The sequence below is a fragment of the Humulus lupulus genome, chromosome 1 (genome assembly GCF_963169125.1).
Source record: "Humulus lupulus chromosome 1, drHumLupu1.1, whole genome shotgun sequence".
NCBI classification, from domain to species: Eukaryota; Viridiplantae; Streptophyta; class Magnoliopsida; order Rosales; family Cannabaceae; genus Humulus; species Humulus lupulus.
In genome coordinates this window covers 6,165,041-6,185,842 of record NC_084793.1, presented here as the reverse complement: position 1 = coordinate 6,185,842, position 20,802 = coordinate 6,165,041, and the positions used below count along the sequence as shown (strand labels likewise).

The following is a 20,802-nucleotide window of genomic DNA, read 5'->3' as shown; positions in this document are numbered from 1 at the left end:
TCCGAGATCAGACGTGCTCTGGTGTCTGTCTTTCGAGCTTGTAATGGCTTCGAGGCTACCATCTTCGAAGTTGTCTCTGCTTCGCAGGCTCGGTGCCTAGGTTGCGGACACGTGTTCCAGACATTACGAGCCCATTTCTAACGAATCCAGCCTTCGAGATCACAAATCTTATGGCTCGAAATATGGGTGTAACACATTTATTTAATCTAAAACATTATATTGTAATATAATATAATATTACATTATATTATAAAATAATATAACATACACCAATTATACCATATATATACTTTCAAAAATAAGCATATAATTGGAAAAATATATGGCTTAATAAGTTAGCAAATCTTAGGACTTTACAATCATATTCGTGGAAGTTGGAAATTTCACTTTGGCGAGACAATTTTCACTTGTTGGAAGGGAAATTGTTCTTTTTACTCACTATTTTGAAGATTTCTTATATGTTGGATCCAAATCTTCCTCCATTTCCCAAACCAACCAACAAAGACAATGATGATCTAAACGCGGAATGGCAAAAAAAGGCAAGAGGATCAAGTTATGTGTCATAAATACATTCTCAATAATCTATCTAATCGTATGTATGATCTCTACAACGCCATGTATTCTCCGATAGAGATTTGGAATGCTTTAGAGTAAAAATACAAAACGGAGAAAGAAGGTATGGATAAATTCCTTATTGTGAACATTTTAGAGTTTGCCATGGTAGATGCAAAGTTTGTTCTTGAGCAAATGCATGAATTGCAAGTTATTGTTACTTAACTTAAAGAATTAAAAGTTGAGATCTCTAAAGCATTCCTAGTAGGGGTTGTCATTACAAAATTACCACAAAGTTGGAATGGCTATTGGAATAAGCTCATGTTGGTATTAAACGTGTAAATCAAAGTGTGCAGCAATGGTGATGGAAATGCAAATTGGCATGATCACCGAAACTAACATGGCAACGACTAATTCGTCTGATTGGTGGCTCGATTCCAATGCTACAATCAATGTTTATAATGATAAGAACTTGTTCTCTGTTTAACATCCAAAACGTGTATCCACTAAGCGGTGGTTGTAGTATAGATCGGACGGTCGATTCCATAAGGAGACAAAGAAATAAAGTTAATCAATAAATAAAGTTTAGAGATAAAAAATATGAGGAAAATAGAACAAGTGATATTTTTGTTGTTTTTGAGATTTAAAGATTAGAAATAAAGATAGACTAAAGTGTAATAACAATAGGTAACAAATAGGAATGATCAAGGGTCACCAATATGCATACTTATTTATTTGGATATTCGATTCACAAAAATTACTCAAATGGATAGTTCACATCCCAACTATTCATTTGGAAGATTTAATATTAAAGCATAAGTATATTTCACAAAAATGTATTCAAGTGATTATTATTCTTTACCATGGAAAGATGAGTTAAATTTGATGAGAAATCAAAAAATGACATTATACCATTGGCAATAATGCAATAAAAGATTGGACATAAAACCTAACACAAATATTACTTTTACTATTTATAAAATACATAAAAAGAGCATGACTAATTCTATATAGATTTAGTAAAAGTAAATATATATGAATGAGATGGAGAAAATGATAAAGATAGTATCTATATTATTTTTCACTAATTTGATAATACATAAAAATTGTTTGACAAAATCTATATACTATTAGTAAACATAAATATAAATAACAAGACGAGGAAATAGAGATGAAAGAAAATAAATCACTCAAATATATAAACTTTAAGTACATGATGAATAAAAAATATCAAACAAAGTCATAGCGCATATATGATCATCATAACCTTCCTAAGAATGTTAGCCTATTATACTAGACATTCTTATTAAATTCTAGAGAGAAAATATGAGAAATGAGACTAAAATTTGGTAGAGTTTTGCTACCTAAAAATTACATTCAAAATGTGAAATGAGAGTCCATATTTATAGAGAGAGAAAATGACTAAAAAGAAATTAAACAACAAAATGAGGTTTACAAAATAAATCTGAAATATTAATAATAAAATATGATTTTAAAAAATCAAATCTTATTATAAATATTAACTTAGTTATTTTGGTGCATGGTCAATATGTTATTTTTCTAAAACACCAAAAAAAGATGAGTTTTAAAGCTCAAAATGGGAAGTTCAAGGCCCAAAGTACTTAAAAGATTGGGCTCATGGGTCGTTGTGGCAAAGGAGACTTTGACCCATTCCCAACCAATGGGAGTGCGCCACGTGGACGCTACAAGGTTGAGGGAAATTTCTTGGTTGACCGGGCTGGAGAAGCTGGGATGGCTCGCGGGTCAAGTGCGGGTCGTCGGGTCTGGGCCGTGGGTCGCCAACCGGGTCGTGCGGAGCTTCAGGAGGCTAGGCTGGGGAGGATGCGGACAAGTGTCGCGCGGAGAAGACGCCAGGTGGCGCGCTGGGGGTGAAAGGAGACTGGCGAGCTTGGGTCTTTGGGCCGAATTTTGGGTTTCAAGAATGCCACTTTTTAATTAATTTTCATATTTATCTCTTTATTTCTTCTTTCTTTTTCTTTATGCCAAAATGCACTTTTATTCCTACAAAATAACAATAAATTAAATCATAATAAAATATTTTCATTTATAAAATAAATTATATTAATTCCATGAAAATATTAATTAAACTTAATTTATTTTGACCATTAAAATCAATAAATATGCATTTTTAGGCCCTAATCATTCTCATCTTACAAAGTGGAGAATGATAGATAATCAATCTTCATGAAGAATCATGACACTGCAAAGGTGATTGGAAAAGAAATTATGGATTTCAACTTTACTTTTGGAAAGAAAGTCACTTTAAACAATATTTTCCATGTATCCAAAATTAGAAAGAAACTTATATCCACTAGTCTTATGTGCAAGAATGGGTTGAAAATTGTATTCGTGGACAATAATTATATTGTATCAAAGAATGGGGTCTTTTTAGGAAAATGATATCATTGTGATAACATGTACAAACTTAGTATTGATAATTAAATTGTGAATTCTGCTCATATTGTTGATAATTGTGATGTTTGACGTGATCAATATGATAATTGTGATGTTTGACGAGATTTGATTAATTGTAAAGATGTTAAACACGATAAGAGTAAAATTCGCATACAAGCTAAGATAACAAAGAAACGTTGAATGAAATATTCAATTATTGTCTTTGATTCATTTCGATATTTGTGAGTATAATGGTATTTTAATAAGAAGAGAAAATAGATATTTATCATAAATATGTATACTTGGGATGGGTGCCCTATGTGTGGGCCTAGCCCGCCTCTAAGGCCAACTCCAACAGGAGTTGCCTTGCCTAATGCCTTGTCAGAGGTGGTCTAAGGTGGAAAATAAAAACTGATGTAGAGAGGTTAATTTGTGTTGAAATATGGCAAAGTTGCCTTCAATTTTTTTTTTTTCTTTTGTTTGATTGGTTAAATTTTGATGTGACAATTTAAGTCATATCTCTATTGGAGTTCGCCTAATAAGGGCTATTTTCCATCATGTGGAGCCCTTCTGTATCCATCACATCCATCGTAGCTGCCACCATCACCATCAAATGTACCTTTATCATTTCTCTCGTTACAATCGAGCCTATGAAAAAGTAATTGGAGAATATGGAATAGAGATGCTGGATGCATCTCATTTCAGTTTGTTTGGTATAACTTTTGCATATTTAATAAGGTTTGTTTGGTATAAATTTTGCAGGTAAAATATGGAATTTGTGTCTTATATTGGACATAATTCCTGTAATTGTACATTTTTTCACCCTGTAAACAGTATAAAAAATATCCCATAAATATGAAAACTTCCCATTTTACTTTTTATGCAATATATTCTACACATTTTTGCTTAAAAGCTAAAAAGTTAAAAACATAGCCATATTTGATACTCTTGAGTAGCTTTTCAAGTAGGAAATTTCTAAATTCACAATACTTTTTTTTTTACCTTAGTTATCAAACAATCAAATTGTCTGAATCAACCACCCTATTATTTGTACATTTGAATGTTAGTTTTATTTTTGGATAAAATATTCAAATATTCAATTTGGATAATTATTATATATATGCTGAAATCTGAATTAGACCTGTCAATAAAGACCTCAACTTTCACTAAATTTAGACCTAAAAAATGTTGCCTCATATACTTGAAAACTGACCATAACTTGTGATCTCGATAAGGAGCATCTTAGTTTGCAATGTATATATGAATGTGTGTGTGTAATCACGCAAATTTTGACAGAGAAATAAACAAGACAAAACTGAAGATCACAACACCAATAACCCTAATCATTTGAGCAGATGAGAAGGCAAAGGAAATAACAGCACAATGTCCACTTACGATGTTATTTTAGCTTGATTTACCACAAGAGGGAAAAGAAGGTAAGTTAAACACAGCACTACACACTCTCCCAAGTTATTCAACTTTATCATCATAAAGGGAGAAAAAGAAGAAGACAAAGGGGGAATATAGAGAAAAGGCAAAGACAGAGCTTGATGCCTCGAGAGACTTGCAAAATAGGCCTCTGGCGAAACACTTGATTAATCCAGTGAAAGCACACACCTGAGGCATCCTCCTTCATGCATCAGATGAAACGCCTCGTTAATCTCCCCGAGTGTCATATTGTGAGTAATGTACTCATCAACCTTGATTTCCTGCAATTAAAGGATGAAAGTAACCTTTTAATATGGAACTTGAGGCGAAGAAGAACCGGTGTCTTCACATTTGCCCAAGTGTTTACCTTTTTCAAGTACTTTTCAACAAGCCAAGGCACCTGTGAACGACTCTTGAAGCCCCCAAAGGCTGTTCCCTTCCAGACACGGCCAGTCACCAACTGAAAAGGTCGAGTTGATATCTCCTGCCCAGATGCTGCTACACCCACAATAACCGATGTTCCCCAACCCTGAAAGGTTAATTTTAAAGAAAAAAAACATAAAAAGTGAGAAGCGTTCCACTTCAGCATAATTCAAGCCACCATGTTCAGGTAGCACTCACCTTGTGGCAGCATTCCAAAGCAGCTCGCATCACTGAGACATTTCCAATGCATTCAAAGCTGTAATCAACACCTCCATCTGTGAGATCAACAAGGACCTGTTGAATTGGTTTATCGTGTTCCTTTGGATTCACAAATTCTGTAACTCCAAAATTCTTCGCTGCAAATAACAACTCAAACATCAAGTCATTTTCAATAATTCACTAGAGCAGATGGATATTATGTGGAAAGCTATGTGATCTAAGTAGCTACGACAACAATTTAGTAGATAATCAAAACTACAAGGATCATTGTGCAAAATGATGAATGCACTTTCAAGCAATTCATGTTCCAAAGTTTTTCCATATTTTTTTTTTCTCTCTACATCAAACTCATGAGCTATGGATGACCTCAAGCAATACCTGTGTCATACTTCTTGCTGTCGATATCTACGCCAATTACTCGTGAAGCACCAGCGGCTTTTGCACCCTCTGCAACCTGTCAAGTTGTGATCAAACTGAGTAAAACTAAAATGTAAGTATTCATCAGAAGAAAATGATCCAAAAGGCCAAACAAGAAAACTTACAGCGAGACCAACAGTCCCAAGACCAAAAATAGCAACAATGGAACCTGGCTCTACTTTTGCAGTGTTCCAAACAGCTCCAAGACCTAAAAGATGAGACATACATAACAATAAATTTGGGTAAGCACAATGATAGATGAATCAAATCTTCCATTCATACAAGAGCCAAAAATCAAATGTTTCCATAAAACATAGAAGGCATTGATCCGGTAAAATAACACAGGTTAGTAAAGTAAGGACAAGAAAGCCTAACCAGTAGGAACACCACATCCAAGAAGGCATACTTTATCTAAAGGAGCTTGTGGATTAATCTTTGCAACACTAACATCGTGAACAACGGTGTACTGACTAAATGTTGAGGTACCCATGAAGTGAAATATCGGTTTTCCATTTATAGAGAAACGGCTTTTGCGGTCATTCATCATGACTCCTGCTCCAGTGGCCATACGGACCTTGCCACATAGATTTGTCTTCCCTGATTTGCAGAACTTGCATTCCCGGCATTCTGCCTGGTAACAAGGGATGACATGGTCTCCAGGCTGAACTTCAGTTACACCTTCACCAACACTCTCCACAATCCTGCGTCAAAGTCACCCAAACTCTTTCCACTCATCAAACAAAATCAATGGAAAATTTCAATACCAACAATGAATACACATGGTTTACATACCCTGCAGCCTCATGACCAAGAATACATGGAAAGAGACCTTCAGGATCCTGAAAGGTAAATAAAGTGTAATCTGTGTTAAACCTTATGATTTAACATAACACAACATTTAAAAAAAGAATGTGGTAGCCCATCATCATGCACTTTTATGAAATTTTAAAATAGGATTATTGTCACACACACACACACACACACATATATATACATAGCAGTATATATATATATATAGCACCCCAAGGGAGTAATAGATAAGTTGAATATGAAGAAAATATAAACAATCAGTCAAATGGGTATCGTCATACTCAGTATACATTCCAAAATAGTTAAGAGTCATCACCGAACTAATGAGCTGTGTCACTATAATTAAAGATTAAATTTTTAATTATATAATATAAGCATTCATCACTATAATAATACTAAAAACAAGTATAAATCAATTTATATTACGCTACAAACAACATAAAATAAAATTGACGAATAAAAAAATATGAGAAAGCTACAGAAATGTGAAAAAATCCAAACCTTGCCGCCCCAAGTATAAGCATCGGTGTGGCAGAGAGCAGTGAAGAGAATCTTGATCCGGACCTCTCCGGCTTGCGGCGGAGCCACCTGAACGTCTTCGATCACCAAGGGCTTGTTGGGTTCCCAGGCCACCGCCGCTTCAAAAATTTCACCATAAAACCATTTCAGATTTCGACCAAAACACATAATCAAAAAAAAAAAAAAAACACAGAGAGTGGAGTGATATCTGTAGTAGTACCTTTGCAGGTGATTACTTGACCTTGAGTAGCCATGGATACGAGCTTGGGAGAACCACAAAAATGAGCAAAGAGGAAAAAAAAAATGAGTGAGTACTGGTCCGATTTGGGAGAGTTAGGCTTGGAGGTGGATAATCATATTCATAATATTAAGATAAAAAAGTAAAAAATTAAATAAAAATGAGGTGGATAAACGTGGGCTGTTGGATCCAAGATAACTCTGGAGTTGACTAAAAGTAAGTCGTATCAACGTGCCAGGATTTTCTTGAATTAAAGTATTGAGATAAAAACGCACGTGGTTGGTTTTGAGGAGAAGGCGACAGCTGGCACTTTTTATAGTAATTGTCAGGGACACCCATATGGTGGGCTCACTTATGGGCCCTATATTGTGAGTACATTCTCATTTTGGGCTGAATAGACAATGAGTCGGCCCAACTTGTATTGGAGTATATATTCATATTGGGCCTCATAGTAAAATGCCCAAATCGTAGAGACCCTCCTTACTCAGAGAGTCGTAGTAAAGAGTGATAAAAGCCTTGTTTGAGCCAATTTCTTGAACACATGGTTTGCATAAAGAAAGACGTGAAATTTTCCAATCAAATTATGTTATCTAAATCTCTTTAAATATCGTTTTGTTATCTTTTGAATTCTATTATTCAACTTTGTTATCATTTAAGACAACGAAATTAATCTCGTTAGTATTGACTCGCATTTTGGTCAAATACCCTATTAATTACGACGACGAGACTAATAGTGCTTAAACTTATGAGAATATGTAATGTAGTAATAAATAAGAGAGAGAAAATTTATAGTGATTCGGTGACTAAAAAGCTATGTCCACTTAAATTATTTTACTATTGTTAAACTCGTAACCACCAAGATTAAATGAACTTAAGTCACCAAAGTTTCTTGAGGTTTGTTGAGCTTTAAATATAGAACAGAAGATACTTTTGAATATAGTGTAGTCTCCAAACTATTTATGATTTATATTCTGGTATTTATAGTGAGGTTGAACATCACAACACTTAATCCTGATATGGTTTATTCCCAAAAAGTATGAGAATGTCATTGACATTTGTACCAACTATTTGTTACGAATTTATGACTTTATATTTTCTAAATCAACAATGAATAATTCAATATTAAAAACCCTAGATGCTAATCAAGAAACTTATTCAAAGTATGAATGCAAATCAATATTAAGTGATTAAATGATTATAACATGAATTTAGAAATATTTAATCATTAGTACTAACTATTTAAACACAATTAAAGGCTAGGATTTAGAGAAATACATTTGAATTGAGCAATTTGAATCTTCAAACTTGGGAACATCTAAAGACTATACACGAGGAGTATCACAGCCCAACATCTCTATTCCAAGTCTTGTTGCTTGAAGATTTACGAAGATGGAATGAGAAGTGGGATTGAACAAGTCTTTTAAAACAAGTCAAGGAATTATTGATGAGTTTCTTGGAGAAAACTTATGATCTTTGAGAGCTAGAGAGATGGGTTAGATAAAGAGTTGTAAAGTGTGATCAAGACTTTGCAACTCTAATAACCCTTATTTACAGTGTAGGCACCATCATTAAGTCTAACCAATGATATTAGAGCTTTTCACCACATCATTTGGAGCTTAAAACACGACTTTACGAACATGTTAGGCGATGTGTTGCCTACTAGCAGGTGATGTGTCACCTGCTCGGTTTCTCGAAATTGACCTTAAACGCCTCCAAATGCTCACAAACTTTTTAAACATACTTAGATACCTCATTTCATCACTTTAGACCTATAAAAGTCAATTATAGATGCCTACTATAAAATCTTATATTTTCACTTCAACTTAAGTGAAAACTGTTAAGTTTTTTCCAGCACGTTGTGTAAACAATTTAACCATTATATTTAACCAATCTCAGCACTATTTGCATACTATTGCACATTTTCCATTAAACAATTAAAAGTATGGCGACCGGGCTCATGCATATATGGCGATCAATTCATTCAATGTGTCCCAATTGGAGTAATTTAATCACATCAATTTCCACGTCACTGTGTCGAAAATAAGTATAAGAGTTGTATAGAAAAAATCTCCCCTCAAATTGATAATCTCTTTCTATTTCAATATGAATAAGATACAATCTATTCCAATAAAAAAAAATACACCTCTCTTACAATGCTATAGTTGTAGATTTTCAAAGTTTTCTGAGCTAAAATTACAAATAGTTCACCAAATTAACAATTTAAAAAAAAAAACACATAATTATTTTGTCGAACAAATGTGTTGTTATATTCAATTTTGTCTTCATCAAAATTGAATTTAGGAGTCTATTTGAACAATTTTGCAAAATATATAGTCTAAAAAAATTTATCAAAATACAAAGTCCAAATAAATAATGAAATAAAACAATAAGTTCAAAAAACTATAAACCCTAAATATAGTTAGTTGAAAAAAATTATATTATGTGCAAATATCACTAACTTTTTGTCTCTTATGATTAAAAAATAAAAGGGATATCTTAGATCACTAAAGTTGAAAAGTAAATATACAAACCCCTAAATTAAAGGCAACTCATAAATCATTACTTTTACTAATGGTAGTGCTCGACAAAATCAACATGACCAAAAACATCGATTTTCCTTTATATTTTTAGAAGTCTCTAGAGCCATGATTCTATCATGAATAGTTACAATCCATTCAAGAAAAAGAGATTTTGACCAATGAAATCATATTTGTGCATGCATGCATGCATTGAATCACACCTTTTTCATTCAATTTAATTTAAGTAATTATTACATTTTTTCAATCTTTTTCTTTTTCTTAATGCTTTTGATGCGGGGAAGTTAACATATCATAATATTACACTAGCCACATTACAAAAAATCATTATAAACATTAATTAATTACATTTAAATAAAATGCCATCATGTATATGCATAAGAACCACAGTCTTATTATTATTATTTTTTTTATCATGTATGTTGTAGTTATTTAAAGAATCCTGTAATTTAAAAAAAAAATAATAATTTACAGTGTCAAAAATAAGATTCAAACATGTTGTTTTTCACGCGCATAAAAAAATAGTCATGCATGACACTATCTGTTTGAACCTTATTTCCAGTATTATAAATTATTCAATTTTTTTTTTTAATTTTGGAGGATGCTTTAAATAACTGGTGCAAGTAAATATCAATTCTTATATATTTTAGTTAAACTAAACTTAATATAAAATATGTGAAACTTAATAGTAATAACAATATATAAAATGTGTATATCTCTTCTATATAATAAGTATGTAGATAACGAAAATTCTTATTTTTAACGGTTTATTATTTTTTTAAGGTTAATTTTAACAGAATATTCTTATATTTAACTATAGTTTCTAAACGCTTAAACTTAAATAAAATAAATGATTAAAAAATTAAAATAGAATATTTTTGAGATATTTTACAATGATAATTATTTAAAAATAATAATAATTAAACAAATTAAAATATGATATTTTTGAGATATTTTACCATGATAATTATTTTAAAATAATAAATAATTAAACAAATTAAAATATAATATTTTTGAGATATTTTACAATGATAATTATTTAAAAATAATAAAATCATACTTTTATAACTTAAATAAAATTTAATTAAACTTAAACTTAATTTAATAATGTCATATTAAACATATAATATAATATATTATGAATTAGCAACAAATTGCTTTTTTTAACAAACTAGCTATAAACTTAAATTTAAAATCCATATATAATATTTAATATTACATTAAACATATCATATATAATCTCTTGTTGTCACTCCCAAATACAAAAACTAGAACAAACATAAACATAAACAAAAATAAAGAAATTATTTAATTAAAATATGATATTTATTTTAAAATTTATATGACATTAATATAAATTTAATAAAAATAGTTAATAAATTTTATAAATAAAACTAAACAAACGTGCAATATGCATGTTTTTTGTATCTAGTATATTTATATATATATATCGATGGGGACTTATATATGTACATATTATTAATTTTAGTAAATATAAAATGTGTAACACATGCATGTTCGTAACACTAAGTTAAACTAATATCTTAGCTGTACGTATGTATATGTTTCGTTAGGTGACTAACTTTATTGTATACTATTATACTATATTCACACATTTTTAATACCGTCCTACAATATTAAAATTGAAGAGATATTATTAATAATAAACATAATATTAGGAACACTTATATATATATAGTAAAAAATTATATATAATGACATTATTATTATTATTTTCAAGTGGGGATTACTACTTGAATAATCTTTTTGTTTTATAAGTTGAAATTAATAGTGCATATACCATTTCTGTGTGTTGTTTTTGTTGTAATTCATGATTATTCATAGCCTAATTTTTTTTTTTTTATGAATTTGCCTCTGTTTATATGTATGTGTGTACTATATGTATATTATAATGTATACTAAAGGTTGAAGAAAATAAAATAAAATCCTAATATATATCTACTCTATATATATAATAAAAATATTATAACTTTATTTAATTAGAGCTCAAATTGACTACTTCTAATCATTCTCTATAGTTGAATTATTCTCTTATATTTTTGCTTATAAAATGAAATCATCCAGCTTTCACAACTAATAATAATTAAAGAGATATATTTTGGGATTAAATTGACTTTGTTGATCAAGGCAAGAAGAAATAATTGGTTTAAACGTGCTTAATTAGTATGTATTTAATCAAATTGAAAATAATGTTTATGTGAAGATAAATATTTTCAACAGTTTACTATTTCTCTTTTGAATATTTATATATATATATTGGACAGTTATTAGGTGCACCCCCAAAAAGGACTCCTTCTCCAGTTTTTGGCTCGAAAATTATGTTCGGTCAATTTTTTTTTATGACCGTATATATTGTAGTTATTTAGAGTATTTTGCAAATTTTTAGGAAATTACGAATAATTTATAGTGCCGAAAACAATATTCAAATAAGCTACTTTCCACGCACATAAAAAAACAGTCACGAGTGCAATAAATTATTTGAACTTTATTTTTCGGCACTGTAAATTATTCATAATTTAATAAAAATTTGAAAGATACTATAAATAACTACAATATACACTACCGTAAAAAAATTGAGCCAAAAATACTTCACGAAACAAAAACTAAATAAAAAGTGTTCTGGTGTGTTTTTTTTTTAGGGGTGCACCCAAAATTTTCCACATACATTTATATATACATAGAGTAGTATATTCTTAAATTGTGGCCAACTTATAATAATAATTGAGCTGACAGCTTTAATTATATACTCGTGAAAATTAATAGATAGGAAAATAATTTATATTTAAAAAACACATAATATACACATCATAATAAACATAATAAATACTTTTTTTTTTTTTTTTGAGTAAATAGCGGCTAAAATACTCAATATTTTCAAAAAGTTGTATTTTTATATTCAATCTTTTTTTTTGCTGTAAATATACTTAATGTCTTCAAAATATTACAGTTTTATACTTGGTAAATATACTCAATGTTTTTAAAATGTTGCACTTTTATACTTATTTTTTTATTATTTTGATAAATAATAAAAAAGTGAAGGAAAAATATAGGATTTTAATTATTTTTTAAATTTTAAATTATTTTCTCTTTATTATTCTTTCTCAAAATAACTATTTTAAATTAAACATTAATAAATATTTTATTAAAATTAATAAAAATGATTTAAAATAATTAAAAATTTATATATTTTCATCAATTGAAAATATAAGTTTTTTTTATAAAAAAACTAAAGAAAAAATATAAGTTTAATTATTTTGATTAATTTTACTAATCTTAATTTTTTTTATTATTTTGAAATTGAAAATAATTAAAACTTTAAATTTAACTAAAATCCTATATTTTTCCTTCACTTTCTTATTATTCCTCAAAATAATTTAAAAAATAGGTATAGAAGTACAACATTTTAAAAGTATTAGGTATATTTACCGCAAAAAAAAAAGTTTAAGTATAAGAATGTAACATTTTGAAGACATTGAGTATATTTACCGTAAACAAAAATTAAGTATAAAAATGTAACATTTTAAAAATATTAAGTTTTTAAGCCGCCATTTACTATTTTTTTTTTATAAAAGTAAACAATCTTACTAACCACAAAACCACATGCTTCTATTATTGCTTTACATGAACTTTAATTATTTTAAACAAAGAAATCTAAAGGATAAAAGTTTCTAAATTATAATAATACTAAAAACAAATAAAGCAAAAATTAATGGACGATGCATATTATTCTAATTATATATAACCTAAAATTCTTGGCCGGATAGGCTAAGTAATTGGAAAAAGCATATTATTAAACTAATTAATTAATAGTGCCTCTTCTTAGAGCTTGTTGTAAATAGTTTTTACTTCTACTTCTAGATAATTGTGCATGTTCGGTAACTATTAAAAAAATTATTTTTTATTTTTTTTAATAAAAATTTGAAAAAAAAATAAGAAAACATGTTCGGTAAAGATGAATTAAACAATTTATGAAAACACATTCTGTTTTTTCAGATTTTTATTAAAAAAAATAAAAAATAGTTTTTTTAATTCCTATTTGGATAATCTATTTTTAAAATACCTTTTAAATTAAAAAAAAAATATATGTTTTAATGTAATTAATTTTTGTGTGTGGTTAGAATAAGGATATACAATAGGGAAACTATTATAAAAAATAAATAAAACTGGAAATTTCATTCAAACTTAAAACAACTTGTGTTTTCTTATAAGAATTTCCAATCACAAAAAATACTTTCACTCTCCAAAATAACATTTAAGCTCTAAAAATACTTTCAAAGCATGCAAAACAAACACTTGATCAACCAACCGATTAATTAAGAGAAATTTACAAACAAAAAAAACACTTGATTTTGCTTAAAAAATTATTTTTTTACGCTCTAACAAAGTTTTTTTTTTATTTTAGGAAATTTTTTTACATTTTTTACGATTTCACCTTTTTTTTTTGTTATTTGTGTTGTTTTAGTAAAATTTAGGTGTTTTTTTGATTGATGTTTAGTTGTTCACAAGTATTGATCTTTGTATTGTTTTCAGATTACTTTTTTAGTTTATTTTGAGTTGATGTAGTGAATTGTTGTTAAGTTAATTTTTAGTTATTTTTGTAATTATGAAACTTTAAAATGATATTTTTTAAAAATTTGAGTCAGCAAAATTAAAAGAATTTTTTTTTAAAATAGTAAAAAAAAACATAGAATATATATTTAAGAAAAAAAACCCAATTAATTAATTAGAAAAATGAGTATCTAGCTATAACTAACAACTCATATTAGAACAAAGTTGTACGTAGTTGGAATATTGTTTTTTGTGTAGGTTCTCTCTCCACACGTGTCGTACAAAACATTGTGTTGTCGTTTTAAGACTATGGACAATTCAATGAACAAGTAAACAATTAATGATAAGAACATGTGAACATAGAAAATATATATATAGAGAGAGTACAACAACATTTCTAAATTGAATTTATATCCTTTTAGACTACGTATTTAATCTCATTATTGTTTGTACATATTCCTTTTTTTTTTGTACGTAGTGTTTAGTTTGACAACGAAAAAATTGAATATAATAATACAGTTTTACATAATTATTTTATTTTTGTTTTGAATTGTTAGTTTGTTGAATTATTTGTAATTTTAGTTCAGAAAAATTTAACCAAATTGAGTTTAGGGTTATATTTGAACAATTTTACAAAATATAAGATCCGAACATGCAGATCCGACCCTAGGCATAGGCAGGCTAGGCCTGTGCCTAGGGCCCCCACATAATAAGGCTCAATTATTTTGAAAAATACTATTTTTTTACATGTACAAATACTCCAAAAATTTTGAAAAATATTATTTTATATATAAATTTTTAAAATTGATAAATTTTGTATAGGGTCCACTATCACTGAGGCCTGACACTACAAACAAGTAATTGTACCAATGGGACAACGAGCAAAATATCCCCCAAATCAACCATTATTTAGATAAATGTCCTAGTTTTAAAAAAAAATCAACTAACGGTCCAATACAACAAATTAATATAGCGAAATTCCATATTTACCTTTACCCTCTTTAGCCTTAGGTAAACCATAGTATTCACTTGGGTCTTGGTGCAAAATAATAATTTAGGTAATCAACAATATAAAATGGTTATTTTTCTACAATTTTAAAAATGAAGATATTAGCTTCGTCATGCCATTACTTTTGTCTTCTGTGTCATTATTTTGAGTCATTTATTATAATTTCTCTTGTACCAATTTATGATCGTGCAAAAGTCCATGGTTGAGTAGGAATGGAAGGTGTTACGAAAAATATACAAATAATAATTTTTTTTTTATTTGAGATACTGATAAATAAATGTGTACACGTATTAGAAAAAAAGAACAACAAGATTTTTTAAAAAATAAAAAATAATGGAATGGATCCAAACATCAAAATTGTCCGACAGTGCCATGTCGGCATCTTCAAGATTATGATTCCCCAGTCAAACATGGATACGAATATGCAATCACATTTCACCACGTGTCAACTGTCAGGTGGCATACATGGTCAACCCTAGCCTTTGACCGAAGCAATTATCAGATCAGATCAAATCTCTCTCTACATGTGAAATTGAATCCTCTTTGGACACAATTAAACCCATATTGGTTTCATTATTTTATTTTTATTTTAGCACCACCCCCAAAATATATATATATGAGTATATTAATTATAAATATAACACGTTACTAAATATTAAATTTAGAAATTAAATACAATAAATATATGTTTTGTTATAAAGTGCCAACATGAATATAGTGATATATATACAGTACTATCTAGTAATGAAAAGAGATAACTCTTATTATATTTACCCATTCCTTTTTCTAAAAAAAAATATTAATTGCTTTTACTAAATTTGGGGTGTCATTTTAACCCTTACTAGACATTTAGAGAAATTATAATCTTAACTTTTGTATATAATATAGATTGTAGTTATAACAGACATCTTATTAGTTTTCAAGAAATTATGAATAATTTTTTGTACTTAAATCAAAGTTAAAACAATATGTTTACACGCTTATAAAAAAAAATAAGCACATCTGCAACTGGCTAATAAACTCTAATACCATGTTTGGTAGGGAGGAGAGATGACTGGATGGAGAGGGGTGAAGGGAGCAGAGGTTTAATTTTTTTGTTTGGCAAGAGGGAGAAAGGAAGGGAGATGAGAGATGTCAAAAATGGAGGGATAAAAAAAAAGACAAAAAATAATATATAAAATGTCGTATATAACCTTTTAAAAAATAATAAATATTTATATTAAATAGATAAAATGCTAATTTTTTAATAATTAATTTATTCTCCATCCTTCTAACTTCATTTCTAATACCAAACAACATAAAAGAGAACAACTATCCTCTCCATCCATTCTTCTTACCAAACATAGCCTAATTTTTCGGTACTATAAATTATTCAAAAAAAAATTTAAACTGGTAAGAAGCCTGTCGTACTTACAATATGCATTATATAAAAAAAAATTGAGTTATAATTTTTTCACGTACAAAAAACCAGAAGAAAAAAAAAAACTCTACCTATAAGAGTTAAAAGTGTCTCTATTCTAAAATTTCCCAATATATTAATACAAAAAGATGTGGTAAGTATAATGTTAATGAGTAACACATAATAATCACAATTAAAGTATTATAATAGGTGAGTGTGACATATGGTGAAATATAATAAGTCAAAAGAGTAATAATGATGAAATTAAAGACAAACCTTCCCATCCAAACACTCGTCTCTATATATATATGTGTATCTCTTATCCTTCTTCTTCTTCCATTTACAAGATTCCCTTTACTTCTAAAACATCTATACATATATATGTATATATGTAGCTAAAATAACATATATAATAATCAATATATATATATACATATATAGATATTAATTGTTTTATCATGGCTAACTCAAACTCATCCTCCTTAAGAATCATAGTTGAGAATAACCCTTCTGAAGCCAAGCTTTCCGAGTTGAATATCAAGTGTTGGCCCAAGTAAGCCTCTCTACTCTTCTCTTCTCTCTCTCATACAGTTTATATACACATATATATATACAAGTATATGTATATATTGAGATTTTTTTTTGTGTTTTTATGAAGATGGGGTTGTTCGCCTGGAAAATATCAGTTGAAATTTGATGCAGAAGAGACATGTTATTTGGTAAGAGGGAAAGTGAAAGCATATCCAAAAGGGTCAGAGTCATCATCATCATCATCATCATCAGAACTGGTTGAGTTTGGAGCAGGGGACCTTGTCACCATACCTAAAGGAATGAGTTGCACTTGGGATGTTTCGGTTGCTGTGGATAAATACTACAAATTCGAGTCTTCATCTTCTTCTTCTTCGTCTTCTTTTTCTTCTTCTACTTCTCTATAGTACATATACGAGTAATTAGTGAAAATGACTTATTTTTTGAAGTCGTTTTGCACATCTAATTTTAATAATTTTTTGCAAAAGGATCTCGATTTAAAATTTCGATCCAATGTTATCTGTAGTGTCGGAGATTATTCTGTAAAAATATATCAAAATTAGATTAAAGTGCAAAATCACTTTAGAAAAGTATGATTGCAAGTTGATAGGGTTATAACTAGGGTTTACTATATTGCTTCATGAGTTCAACTTTAAAAAATCTGTTTTTTTTTTTCATCATTTATTTATAAAGAATTTTGGGTTATTTCTATTTTATTTGAATATATTATTATTATTTATTTTTTTGTGTGGATATAGTGATTATATGGGGTAGCATAGTCAAAGAAAGAGAAAAACCCTTTAGTCAATTTATGTCCCATTCAAACTAACCTTCCCCAACGTCTTTAAGCGATGGTTATTAATGTTTCTTTTGACTGGTCAAACTATTTTTTTCTAAAAAAAAAATAATTTGGGAAAATTATATTACCCTCTTTTGTAGGTAACATTTAAATATACACCGCTTTTGCTTTGGTCTTCACAAGAAACCCATATTTTTCATAAATTATAAAAAAGAAAAAAGAAAAAAAAAATGAATGTGAGATCTCGTTCCATATTTCCAGGAGTAAAGCTTTGGAGATCCCAAAATAAGATAAAAATAAAATAAAAATCTTAGGAAATTATCTGAACCGTTGATTGAAAAATGCACGGTTTGGATCAATTGGGAACCTCTTCTCACACATGCATGAATCAGGATAATGTTTCTTTGAACATTAGGGTTTGTGGTTTGGTATCCAAAAAGTTAAAATAATCAAAAATAAATAAACCCACAAGTACTATTTTATCTGTATTATTTTTTTTAATTTTATAATAAAAAATTATGTTGGGAAAATAAATACATATATTCTGCTCAGCAAGACACATGTAATATGATATAGCTTTTTTTAATAAGATATTATAATATTTATATATATATATATATTATGGTTGGATTACATTGTGTATATAGATATATAAATATACTAGGTAGAAGTAATGTTTAATTAGTTTTAAAATTATAAATATTGTCTATAATTTTAATAAAAATTAGTTCACAATTTTTTTATAAAAAAATATATAATAGAATGAATTATAGTTTTATAATATATATAAATATTTATATCAATATTCTCTACATATATGACTTTTAAACATAACATTGACATCTGTTTTATATAAAAAGTATGTAGATAACGGAAATTATTGGTTTTAATGGTTTTTTATTTTTTTTTTGTTAACTTTAACAGAATATTCTTATATTTAACCGTAGATTATAAACATGACTTAAACTTAAATAAAATAAATAATTAAACAAATTAAAATAGAATATTTTTTAGATATTTTACAATAATAATTATTTAAAAATAATAAAGTCATATATTTAATAACTTAAATAAAATTTAATTAAACTTAAACTTAATATTATATAAAATATATAATATATTATATTTTGTTGTCACTGCCGAATTAAAAAACTAGAACAAACATAAACTTAAACAAGAATAAATAAATTAAAATATAATATTTGTAAGATATTTTATGATAATTTAAATAATTAAATCATATTTATTTAAAAATAATAAAGACATACATATCATTTTTTTATCTTATAAATTTGTATGATAGTTTGTATTTTATCAAGTGATTTGAGTTTTTTTTTTCATCAAATTCACCAAAGGACATTGTGAGATACATTAAAATCTAAAAATAGTTGATGCAGGTATACTACTGTCTACACTATGATTTTTTTCTATTCTTATTTTATTTTAATTATTAATTTCTTTTTAAATATTATTGTATTTTATATATATGTCATGTAGTCATGTAAATGTATATATCTATGTCAACGTTATGTTTAGATGTCATATATGTAGAGATTATTTATATATATAATTTATTCTATTATATATATATATATATTTTAAAAAAACAGTGAACCACTTTTTATTAAAATTATAGACAATGTTTATAACTTTAAAACTAAGTAAACATGCATTTGCACATTACTTCTACCTAGTATATATATATTTACATGACATATATATAAATTACAATAATATTTAAAAATAAATTAATAATACAAATAAACTAAGAATAGAAAAATTCATAGTGTAGACAGAACACGGATCAACTATTTTTAGTTTTTAATGTATCTCACAATGTTCTTTGGTGAATTTGATAAAGAAAAATAGCTCAAATCACTTGATAAAAAACAAACTATCACACAAATTTATAAGATAAAAAATGATATGTATGTCATTATTATTTTTAAATAAATATGATTTAATTATTTAAATTATCATAAAATATCTTAAAAATATCATATTTTAATTAATTAATTATTTTTAAGTTTATGTTTGTTCTAGTTTTTTAATTTGGCAGTAACAACAAAATATTATATATTATATATTTAATATAATATTAATATTATACGTGTATTTTAAATTTATTTTCTAGTTGATAGTAAATTATATTATATTATATATTTAATATGATATTATTATAATACGTGAAATTTAAGTTTAATTAAATTTTATTTAAGTTATAAAACCTATGGATTTATTATTTTTAAATAACTATCATTGTAAAATATCTTATTTTTAATTTGTTTAATTTTATCTAAATTTAAATCATGTTTACAATGTATCGTTAAATATAATATTCGGTTAAATATAAGAATATTTCGTTATATAGTTAAAGGAAAAAAAAATAAAAAATCGTTAAAATCAATAATTTTCGTTATCTACACACTTTTTATACAGAAGAGATAAGAGATATAATATATAGGGAACGACTACAATGCATCTTTTTTTTTTTTTTGCAACACTGGTGCATCATTTTTCTATTTCGGTACCTGGATAGATATAATCCCAATTTTTTTTATACGATGATGTACATTGTAGGTATTTAGAATATCCTGCAAATTTTCAAGAAATTCTGAATAGTTTACGAAACCGAAAACAGAGTTCAAACTGTCAAATTTTACATGCGTACACAAAAAAATAGGCACGCGTGCAACAGACAGTTTAGACTCTGTTTCGGTACCATAATTTATTATGAATTTCTTGAAAATTTGTAGGATGTTCTAGATAGCTATAATGTACATCATTATATAAATTTTTTTGGAATTATAAATATTCAGGTGCCGAAATAGAAAAATAATGCACCAATATTAAAAAAAATGGGATGCATTGTAGTCGCTCCCATAATATATATATATATATGCATAGTTTTCTATTTATTATTATACTAAAATGTTATTG

General features: G+C 27.6%; 2 protein-coding genes across 2 annotated transcripts; one reads left to right on the top strand and one right to left on the bottom strand.

Moving 5' to 3' along the window:
• Positions 1–4,283: 4,283 nt before the first annotated feature.
• Positions 4,284–7,161, bottom strand: LOC133783910 (alcohol dehydrogenase class-3). The gene is made up of 9 exons (XM_062223508.1): positions 7,004–7,161; positions 6,766–6,902; positions 6,247–6,293; positions 5,830–6,155; positions 5,580–5,662; positions 5,416–5,491; positions 5,017–5,174; positions 4,763–4,924; positions 4,284–4,676 (listed from the first exon to the last, which is right to left on the bottom strand). The coding sequence occupies exons 1-9, from the start codon at positions 7,035–7,037 to the stop codon at positions 4,563–4,565; spliced, it is 1,137 nt and encodes a 378-aa protein (XP_062079492.1). The 5' UTR covers positions 7,038–7,161; the 3' UTR covers positions 4,284–4,562.
• Positions 7,162–16,870: 9,709 nt separating this feature from the next.
• Positions 16,871–17,774, top strand: LOC133783900 (uncharacterized). Its single transcript, XM_062223502.1, has 2 exons — positions 16,871–17,088; positions 17,194–17,774. The coding sequence occupies exons 1-2, from the start codon at positions 16,994–16,996 to the stop codon at positions 17,468–17,470; spliced, it is 372 nt and encodes a 123-aa protein (XP_062079486.1). The 5' UTR covers positions 16,871–16,993; the 3' UTR covers positions 17,471–17,774.
• Positions 17,775–20,802: the final 3,028 nt, after the last annotated feature.